Source organism: Myodes glareolus, chromosome 7 (assembly GCF_982192425.1).
Source record: "Myodes glareolus chromosome 7, mMyoGla1.1, whole genome shotgun sequence".
Lineage (NCBI taxonomy): Eukaryota > Metazoa > Chordata > Mammalia > Rodentia > Cricetidae > Myodes > Myodes glareolus.
The window spans coordinates 15,249,142-15,260,063 of NC_142032.1; the positions used below are offsets into that span (position 1 = coordinate 15,249,142).

A 10,922-nucleotide genomic window follows, 5' to 3' on the forward strand; every position below is an offset into this window, starting at 1 on the left:
GGGAGTAGGAAAGGAGAGGTTATGGGTTTTTTTCATTTGTATTTGTTAGCTTTTTGTTGTTGTTTATTTATTCTTTTTTTCCGTTAGACTTGTTTATTCAAGAGGTTATGTTTTAATAGTGATGTGTTTGTGTGTCAAGTTGTCAAGGGGTCAACTGAGCTGATTGGTTTTTGTGAACTTGACAGAAACCTAGACATAACCTGGAAAAAGAAGAATCTCAGATAAGTTATGCCTTATCAGATTGGCCTATAAGTAAGTCTGTGGGATCATTTTTTTTGATTAATTATTGATGTGGGAGGGCCCAGCTCACTCTGTGTGCCACCCATGGACAAGTGATTCTGGGTTGTATAAGAATTCAGGTTGAGCAAGCCACAGGGAGCAAGCCAGTAAGCATCACTACCCCAAGGCTCCTGCTCCTCTCCTGCTCCAGATTCCTGCCTTAGCTTCTCTCCTGTGTCCTGGGATGTGTAAGTCAAATAAACCCTTTCCTCTCCAAGTTGCTTTGGGTCATGGTCTTTATCACAGCGATAGAAACCAATCTAGAACAAGGAATAGGCATGTTAGTAGACAGAAAGTAGATTAGAGGTGTCCGGGTCTGGTGCAGAGAATTGGGAGTTATTGATTATGGGTTCTAGTGCTGCCATGGAGTGATGTAAGTCTTGGATAGTTGTGTAGCAATGAGCACAAGCTTTATACTCCTAAAATGTAAAAAATTTTGCTGTTGATTTTGAGTGAGACATAGTCTTACACAGCCCAGGATAGCTTCAAACTCCCTGTGAAACTGAGGCTGGCCTGACTCTCTGGTATCTGCCTCCCGAATGCTGGGGTTACAGGTGTATAACGCCACACCCTAGCCAAAACGTACATTTGAAAATGATGAAAGAGCCAGAGGGTTGGCTCAGTGAGTAGGGGACTTGTCACCCAAGCCTCACAATCTGATTTTGGGCCTCAGAACCCACAGAGTGGAAGGAATGAACCAAACACATGTGACAGACTGACAAACAAATCGAACACCATGCTTGTCAACTGATAAATGATTGAAATGTTACTCTGAAATGTGGTCTTATGCTTTATGTACTAGTTAAGGTACGCATGTCATATGTGTCTGGTGCCTGCAGAGGCCGGAAGAGGGCACTGGATCCTAAACCCAGAGTTACAGAAAGTTGTGGACTGCCATGTGGGTGCTGGAAATCAAACCGCGGTCTTCTAGAAGAGCAGCCAGTGAGTGCACTTAACCACTGAGCCATCCCTCCAGCCCTCAGTTAAAGTATTTTAAATGATGAATTTTATGTTTTATATATAGTAACATAATAAAATGTTTTTTCCCCCAGAAAAGGTTAAGTAGCCCGCTCAAGATGATGTTATCTAGAAAGTGACCGAGCTAGATTTGGACAGAAACTTGATATGGTGCTTGAGGTGATGCTCTGAATACCTGAGCAGCCACCAAAACTGAGGACATTTGGGCTCCTGTCATCACTGTCTTGTGTGACCTTACACAGACTGGTCTTTGAAGAGCTCATTCTTGTCAGCTATTAAATAATAAGATTTAAGTGTCTTGGACGGGTTTGACTTGCTGCAACCTGATGACATTATCACTATCTATGCAGCACTTTTGACATAAGAGCATGCAGGCTCTGAAACCTTGATCTCATTGTGATACCGTTTGCCTCTGGGATGTTCTATCACGCAGGAGCCCTGGGGAAGGATCCGCTCCTTAACCTGCTCCTCCTCCAGGGGTTCGTCCTGAAATTGGGCCAGCCCTTGAGGAGGCCGCATTCCCTCTCTCTCCCTTTTCTGGGTGAGGACTCAGGCTTGGATTCATTCCAGGATAAACTTTTACTGGCCAAGAGATAACACAACTTCAAGGTGACAACCAGGGACGTCTTTAAAAGTCCTCCTTCCTCGCTGGAGCTGCTGCAGCTTCTCCGCTCCACGGCTGGCCATCAGCCGATACCCGGTCACCATGTGGGAACTTGTGGGTCTCTTGTTGCTCATCCTAACCTATTTCTTTTGGCACAAATCAAAGACACTTTGTGCCAAGTACCCCAAGAGCCTCCCATTCCTGCCCATTGTGGGCAGCCTGCCATTTCTCCCCAGACATGGGCACATGCATGTCAATTTCTTCAAGCTGCAGGGAAGATACGGTCCCATCTATTCCCTTTATCTGGGCACCACACCTACAGTGATCATCGGCCAGTATCAGCTGGCCAAGGAAGTGCTCGTTAAGAAAGGAAAAGAATTCTCCGGTCGGCCACAAATGGTAAGCAGTGCCAACCCTCCCCCTCAGCCCCTGGGATCGAACACTTCTTCATTTTTCCAAAACCGGACTAGTGGGGCCACTCCCTCAGACCTTCTCCAATCTCTAAACCGGGAAGTGGGGAGACCTCTTCAGTGACTTGTCCAGCAAGGTGGTGCAGGGACCTGCAGAGTTAGGGAGCCCTTAGTCCACTCTTCCCTCTAGTATATGATAGTCATTCTAGAACGCACTGACATCACCCAGACCTAGAGCTAAAGTTCTCCATAGGTGTGACTGTCACATTTGTTGGAAAACAGGGGCAGTGGTTGCATTGTCCACAGAAAGATGCTGGGAGAAGCAGTTGGCCCCAGCAGTGGGGGCTAAGATTGCCATTTCCCTGAGCACGTGGCTTTGGCTCACAGAAAGCTGGGGGAGATTACAGAAGGTGAGGGGACAGGGAGCAGGGACTTACAGTAGTATCTCAAGGCCTCTGACTTCATTGTGCTGACTGTTGAGTAGCCATCCTACAAACAACACCCATGCTCCCGTGACCCTGCTGTAAGGGTTACCCTGAGCACCCCAACAAAGCATACTGGCCTCAGTTTTGAGCAGGCCAAAATAGAATCATTTTCCCTGGCTAGTCAGCCAGAGCGGCCTGCCCCACTACCGGGCTTTCCCAGATTTGGGGTTCCTCTCAGAAGCAAATGAATAAAAGAGGCTTATTTTTAAGGTGGGGCTTGGAGGGTCAGGGGTGTAAGAGGGAGACTTTGGGCCTTTGTGCTTTTGGAGGTGCCTTTCAGAGGCAGCTCAAGCTTAAGTCTAACCCGGAAGGGATAAAACATGTGCTGTCGTCAAATGCGGGTCTGAGGCTGGGTTCACAGGCCAGCAGTGAGAAGAGAAAGAAACAGCATAAATTCTGTGACCTTTAGCAGCCTGACGGTGGTGGGAAAGGTAGCGAAATCTCCCAGTCTCCCTGTCCTTAAGACAGGTACGCCTAGCTTTCCCCACCCATAGCTGCCTCTCCTGGTCAGAAACCTAAGCAGAGAGGCCCAGAGGGCACCCTACTGATAAACTGAACCCCAGAACTCTTGCATTCAAATTCAGGGTTCCTTCTATCTCCTCACTACTGCCTTTCCTGGAACTGTAAGGAGGACTTTAGAACCCTCAGGTCAGTCCTGCAGGTCCAGGGAGAAGCGGAGAGTTCCAGGGGTCGCCTAATAAATCCTACAGTCTTGCCTGCTCTCCAAAGGTGACTCTAAGCCTCTTGTCGGACCAAGGAAAAGGCATCGCCTTTGCCGACTCTAGTGGCGTCTGGCAGCTGCACCGAAAGTTGGCGCTCAGCACCTTTGCCCTGTTCAGGGATGGTGACCAGAAACTGGAGAAGATCAGTGAGTGAGAGGCTTGCCCTGGGGTTGGGGAGCTGGGCAAGGATACTGGGGAGCTAGGTCCAGTCATTCCTTAGCGGCTGCTGCCACCCCGTGGCCATCCCGGGTAAGTGGGCCCTCGTGGAGCGGTGACGTTTAGCATTCCCTCTCTCCCCAGTCTGCCAGGAAGCCAGCACACTGTGTGACTTGCTGCTCACCCACAACCAGGAGTCCATCGATCTGTCCCAGCCTTTGTTCATGTCAGTAACCAACATCATCTGTGCCCTCTGCTTCAGCATCTCTTACGAGAACAACGACCCGATACTGACCACCATTAAGACCTTTACAGAAGGCATCCTGGATGGCCTGAGCCAGGATAACCTGGTGGACGTGTTTCCCTGGTTGGCGGTGAGAACACCTCTCCACTTCCGGATCCCACCGGGACAGCATCCCCAGTGCTTCCGGTTCCCACGACCATCTCTCTCGACCCACTCAGCCAACCTCTGTCTGCTGTGCCTCTTGCAGCCGCAGACAGCTCACTGGCACCTCACCCTCAGGGCAGGCTCTCCTGTAGCCCAGGCTGACCTCCGAGTGCTCATGTAACTGAGAATGACCTTGAGATTTTGGTCCTCCTGCGCCCAAGTCTCAAGTACTAGGACTATAGTATGTCCCATGATACTCTCCTTTTTAAATCCCGTATCTTAATATATATAACTCTTACCATTTTCCAATTGCCATGTGCCTGCAGCGAGCGTGCTGTTAATCATTAGGTTCCCCTGGAGGTATGTCAAATTATCCTCTTGGTCTAGATGAGAAAAACAGGCTGAACCTAATTGAGGACCTTGCCTCAGTCTGTTCTATGGGAAAGGGAGGGTGCGCAGCTGTCGGAACTTAGTGAATTGAATGTGGAGGGGACGAGGAGTCCACCCTGCCCTCCACTGTTTGAAGTTGTCCTTCTTGGCCATGTAATCTCATCCTCTCGTTATTTTGCCTTCCCGGTTGAAGGTCCAGGCTGGGGTGGGGGATTTTCTTAAAGAGAAAACTAAAGTCTGCCTCCAGGAAGAATTCTCCTAGCTGGATAGATGGATTTGACATTTCCTTCTGTTTCCAGATTTTTCCCAATAAAACCTTGGACACGATAAAGAGCTATGTTAAAGTTCGAGATGAACAACTGTCTAAAATATTGAGAAAATGCAAGGTAAGAGCCAGGGCAGAGGCAAATAAGAGGTTAGGGTGTGGTGAGAGCAGGCCCCGGGCATACTGTGGACACTGTAAGAGCTCCAGGGGCTAGCAGGGGCCTGGCAGGGGCCTGGCACATCATACACTACTTCTAGGAACTGCCTTATCCATGAATGGGAGTGGAAAAGTGAGAGATTGAGAGCCCGCCGCCTCTGCAAACTCACGGGTCCTGCCCAGCCCCTCTCTACTCTCAAGTGCAGGGAACCTTGCTGTCTCTAGTCCCAGATGGAGCGTGGCAGGGTTATGGAGGTGGGTCTCCCCCTCATCCTCATCTCTCGCTCCAGGAGAAATTCAGCAGTGACGCCATCTCCAGCCTGACGGACATTCTGATCCAAGCCAAGATGAACGCAGACAATAACAACAGCAGCGAAGACCAGGCTTCGAATGCATTTTCAGACAGGCACATTCTTTCCACCGTAGCAGACATCTTCGGGGCTGGGATAGAGACCACCGTCTCGGTGTTGCGTTGGATTGTGGCTTTCCTGCTGCACAATCCTGAGGTGAGTGAGTATCTCCTTACTCTTGTCTTCCTATGGAATCCAACCAGCCCCATTCTGGGGGGCTGGGGTGCAATGCCTGGAGCCCTCTGTGCAGATAACCCTGCTCCGCCTCTCATACAAGCAGTGGCTAACTCTGACCCTAGGTTAATGTTGCCCCATCTTCTAGAAACAAGGCTTAGGCTGCAGAGCCATCACTGGATAGAATCTTGTCGGGATTGTGACCACTGGGTTCTGCTAAGCCCGCCTCCCTCTTAGACGTGAACAACCTGGTCACATGACCTTGTTCTGGTCCTCAGGTGATGAAGAATATCCAAAGAGAGATTGACCAGAATATCGGTTTCAACTGCACACCAACTTTCAATGACCGAAATAGCCTTCTCATGCTTGAGGCCACTATCCGAGAGGTGCTTCGCATCAGGCCTGTGGCCCCCATGTTCATCCCCCACAAGGCCAACATTGACTCAAGGTACATCTTTCTTACCAAGACACTCAGCCTAGGATGCAGCCTTTAGCTAGCCCGTTTTGTCCCCCATCCATGTCCCACCTGCCCTTAGCTGCTGATCAACCTATTGTCAAATGGTGATGGCTGTCGATCATCCCACCCTAGCCATTGTAACCGCTGCATCTGCCGCCACCCTGATCTCCACTGACTAAGCTGCAGCTCCATCTGACTTTCCCTCCAAACTTCCTGGTGCCCTGGAGACATGAGTCTGGACTGAAGGACAGGGTGCTCAATGTTCCAATCTCATCAGACAGCTATCATACATACACTCACACACACACACACACACACACACACATGCGCCAGCTTCCAAGGCACACCCATGTACTAACAAGCACAAATGTCCACATACATAAGGTTGAGAGGCAAGCACTTAACGAGCCGATAAGGCTGGATCTAGATGCAACCCTGGCAGAAGCCGGAAACTGAGGAGTGAGAATGAAGGCCTAGAAGATTCTTTCCCCAGGGGAGTCTTGGGGCTGAGCAGAAAGGGGAAAATACTATTCCTTTTCTTTCTCCTTGTCTGGGTCAGAGTTGGCGAGTTTATCATCCCCAAGGACACACACGTGATCATCAATCTGTGGGCCCTGCACCACAGTGAGACGGAGTGGGACCAGCCAGATCAGTTCATGCCTGGTGAGTGTCTGTCTGCCCCAGCCTGGCCCCTGGGCCGCACAGCTAGCCTGGATTCTGTTCCACTGGGCCAACCCTCCGTCCTGCCCACTAGGCTTGCTACTAGAAAACTCTTGGCTGCATCCCACAGGCCTGTCACCATTTCCATTCTCCTGGAGCTTGCCCCAACTCTACATAATGTGACTTTCCAACTCCTCAAATCACTTCTATGGGAAGTCTGCAGGCATGTCTCCCGGTCGCCCCATCCCTCTTCTCTTGGATGGTGGCATTTTCTCCTGGAGCGACCTCTTCCTCTCTCTTCATCCTTCCTGAATATTTAATTTCCTCATGGCCTAAAAGTGGATTGAGGTTCTCTGGGCAAAAGCTTGGCCTCTGGCTGATACTTCCCTCTGTCTCCAGAACGCTTCTTAGACCCGACTCGAAGCCATCTCATTACACCCTCTTTAAGTTACCTGCCCTTCGGAGCGGGGCCCCGCTCCTGTGTCGGAGAGGTTCTGGCCCGTCAAGAACTCTTCCTCTTCATGGCCTGCCTGCTGCAGAGGTTTGACCTGGATGTGCCAGATGATGGGCAGTTACCCAACCTGGAGGGTGACCCCAAGATAGTCTTTCTGATAGACCCCTTCAAAGTGAAGATCACGGTCCGCCAAGCATGGAAGGATGCCCAGGCAGAGGTTACCTGTGGGTCATAACTAAGTCTCCTGGTCCCATGCTGTGCAGCCCACAGCACAGAATTAGAGGTGCTGCTCCTACCTTCTCCTGCATCCTTCCTGACTCCTGCCCCATTATCTAGTTTGCAACAGCGGAGGATGATATGACTAAATTAAAGATTTTCCAATAAAAGTCTCTGGGTTGCCTATTTATTTACTCATTTGCTTATTCATTCAGACAACAAACATGGACTTATTTATTTTGCGTGGCAGAGGTGTGTGTGTGTGTGTGTGTGTGTGTGTGTGTGTGTGAAAGAGCAACTCATAGGAGTTGATCTTTTCCTTACCATGTCAATTTCATGGATAGGAACCAGGACATCAAGCTTGGCAGCCTTTACCTGATGAGCCATCTTGCACACCTCTCATAACATTTTATTGAGTACATACTATACGTAATTCTCTGACTCGGGACACTCAGCCTGTGTGTGTGGGGAAGGACCAGGAATGTTTAACACATAGGGTTGTCCCTTCAAAGGGAGATACGTATAATCTGTTATCTGCCCAGAAGGCTGGGAGCAGACACAGTCAATAGCCTGGTGATCTTTACAATATCTGTATGGCCAAGACACACCCGATCCTCCCCTAGACCCTTATTGTGAACTTGTCAACCTATCTTTACGGAAGGTGTCACATGTGGCCAGTCATCTTTATGGGAGGTATCACGTGTACTTTACAAAGAGTTTCAATGCAGTCAAGTCTTAAGCCTTATTGTGTGCATGGGATCTAGTTAATCAACCAGAAAAGTTTTCACCAAATTGTGCTGTGCTTAAATATGCCTAAAACAAACCACTTGGAGCTGGGTGGTGGTGGCACATACTTTTAATCCCAGAGGCAGGAGAATATCTGCGTTTGAAGCCAGCCTGGTCTACAGAGCAAGTTCTAGGACAGTCATGGTACACAGAAAAACCTGTCTTGAAAAACCAAACAAGCAAACAAAAAAAAATCTACTTGGGGTCAGTAGATTTTTTTTGACCAAGTTAGATACAACACCAGTGACTTATTGTGTTGAACCAAACTATCTCCTTGCCTTGTGGGGATCATTAACTCTGCAGGCCTTGGTGGTCCCAGAGACACCACATGCACACACACAAGTCTGGTAACATCTTAGTGAAGGCTGACAGGTGAATGAGAGTTTCAGACTCATAAATGCTTTGGCATCAATGACACTGGGGATGGTACAGTGGGGAGTGGCCCCTTGAAGCAGAGTCCTGGGGATGGGGATACAGGTAAGGATGCTGGGAAAGTGACAACTCTGAAGGAGAAGCAGAGGAACCGGTCTCAAGGACACCATGACCAGAGCACAATAGGTGGGGAAGGGGTGGGGCAGTCTCTGGTTGGCTAGCGTAGGAGACAGGCCAGCTCCTCTGGGACCTTTGTAAGGAGCAGGGAGTTTAGTTTCTATCCCAAACACACAAAAAGTCACTAGCAGATTAGAAACGCGTGAATGAAGCAATGAGACAAGGTCTCATGTAGCTCAGGCTAGCCTCCACCTTGCTATGTGGCGGAGGCTGGCCTTGATTCTCCTCTATTCGCCTCAAAAGTACTGAGTCCAGGCTTGCCCACATCATCACTCCCAGCTCTACTGTCATTCTGGAGGCTCCCCCTGGTGGCTTCATGAACATTTAGGAAGGAGGCTGCTGTGCCAGCATGGGAACGGGATGCATGGGGGGGGGGGTCTGGGGCACGGCTACAGCCGGGAGGGTGGTGAAGGCTAGCAAAACTGAGTCTTTGTTTGAAAGCAGACTTGCTGATCTTATTTACTCTGACCTATACTTTTTGCTGCATGGACCTCATAAATTTGGCTTTGTGACCACGTATAACCCAGACTGGGTCCGTTAGAATAATGCCATCTTGGTCCACAAGGATGGGCCCTTCCTCCTCTTCCTCTCAGGTAAACACCACTATGAGAAAGATTTCTAAATAGGTGCCTTCAGCAGTCACACCTGGATTCCTCTCCCTTCCCCACTCAGAATGTCCTGGGAGTTGGAAATGCCTCCTTACTGGAAGACAGAGCTAATCCTTGAAACTGGCATCATGTGTACGTGCATGTGTGTGTTGTGTGATATTTTCGTTGTGTTCTGACCAATAAAGCTTGCTTGGAGTCAGAGGGTGGAGGCGGCCACTATCTAACCATACAGGTTTGGATGACTGTAGAGAGGACAGGCAGTGATAAGGCAGGACTGAGACAGGGGCTTGGCCCTTTTGGATGGAGTAAGGGAAGAGGTGGGAAGAAACTGTGGCCACTCGTCCGCTTCTCTGACTCTAAGCAAATTTTATTTGTCAGAACACAATAAAAAAAAATCACAACACATGTGTGTGTGTGTACACGTATGTGTGTGGGTGTGCATGTGACCGTCATCATGTTTGCGACTGGGTATCTTCTGTGCTCGCTACTTTATGTGTTACTTGACCTGCATCGGGTGAGCCTCCTGTCTCTACCACCTGTCTCTTGGTTTGGGTACTCTATGATTTTGGGGTATGCTATGATTTTGGGGTACGCTATGGTTACAGACACTTGTGCTACTGTTTCTGGCTTTTATGCGGGTCCTAGAGATTCCAACTCAGGTCATCAAGTTTTGTACAGTAACAGTGATCCGTCCAGTAATCTCCCCAGCTGGAAGCCAGCATCTTCGGACCTTGGCCAGTGGTCAGCCAACACATGACGACCCAGCCATTGTGGGAGGCAGTAACCTTTGACTTTTAGCCTAGAAAGTGGCCCCATTCCCAGATCCCTGACGCCAGCCAGACCAGCGTCAAATCATCAGCAGTCAGGACCTTCACCTCTGGAAAAGTCAGGGACATGCCTACGATCCTGCCTGGCTAAGCGCCAATGGGAAGCTGAAGGAACTTCAAGGAGTTAGGTCACCGTGTGTTCTTTCTTGAGAGAGATTTTAGCGCAGCTGTAGCCAACTCGACCCCAACTCTCCCTCATCAGTCTTGCTCGCCAAGTACCAGTGACCCCAGACCCCGCTCAACAGCCTGGAGGAGAGGCTGCGGGCATCCGCAGCCCACCCTCACAAGCAACTTGTAGGGAGAGGAGATGTTGATACCACGTCAAGCTGAAGAAAAGCTAAACTGGCAGTCACCCCTTCCCTCTGCCAGCTCTCTCCCAGCTGGCTGCAGAGAGGGCCGGACTTCCTAGGAATGGAAGGAGGAGAGGCTAAGTATTTCAATCTGCTCAGATTGGAAAGACACTTCATGAACCAGCGGTGAACAGATGGGCAAGTGAGCAGGGAGGCTGTGTTCTCCACAGCAGTAGAGGACGAGCCTAACCCAACAAGAGGAACCTGTGTCCTTTGGGAGAATAATGGCACGAGTTCTGACTGGGGCCTGGAATGGGAGACTTTAACCCGCTGATCCGAATTGTCAAATCCCTGGCCTTCTCTGTGGCTCAGCGTAAATGCCTTCTTCCCAGACTTAGACTCCCGTAATCGAATTACCCTTTGGCTTTCAAACTGTTGAAAAAATGGTTCCCAAGAAATTTAAATTTCCCCAGGAATTTTAGGCTGGGAAAAGGAGGAAGGTGGCTGGAGCCTGGTGCCAACCAGAGGAGGAGCTTGTCTCCTAGAAAGAGTGCTCATGGATTGAAACCAAGACATTGAAGACGGGTAGGACCACACCTCGGCCAATGCCCAGAACCTGAACCAGGAGTCTTGGCCCTGAATCCAGTGTTGATCAACAGGAAATATTCAGAAGGAAGCCCATTTATAGTTTTTTTTTGTTTACTTTGTTGTTTTGGTT

General features: G+C 49.5%; 1 protein-coding gene across 1 annotated transcript; it reads left to right on the plus strand.

Moving 5' to 3' along the window:
- Positions 1-392: 392 nt before the first annotated feature.
- On the plus strand, positions 393-7,314 carry Cyp17a1 (cytochrome P450 family 17 subfamily A member 1). The gene is made up of 10 exons (XM_085694058.2): positions 393-467; positions 1,119-1,221; positions 2,129-2,260; positions 3,486-3,624; positions 3,779-4,008; positions 4,712-4,798; positions 5,124-5,339; positions 5,636-5,805; positions 6,374-6,477; positions 6,874-7,314. Exons 3-10 carry the CDS (start codon positions 2,258-2,260, stop codon positions 7,161-7,163), a joined length of 1,239 nt encoding a protein of 412 aa, XP_085550184.2. The 5' UTR covers positions 393-467; positions 1,119-1,221; positions 2,129-2,257; the 3' UTR covers positions 7,164-7,314.
- Positions 7,315-10,922: the final 3,608 nt, after the last annotated feature.

Coding starts and splice junctions, on each gene's coding strand:
- Cyp17a1 (XM_085694058.2), top strand. Junction 5,340..5,635: donor TCCTGCTGCACAATCCTGAG/GTGAGTGAGTAT, acceptor TCTGGTCCTCAG/GTGATGAAGAATATCCAAAG. Junction 5,806..6,373: donor AAGGCCAACATTGACTCAAG/GTACATCTTTCT, acceptor TGTCTGGGTCAG/AGTTGGCGAGTTTATCATCC.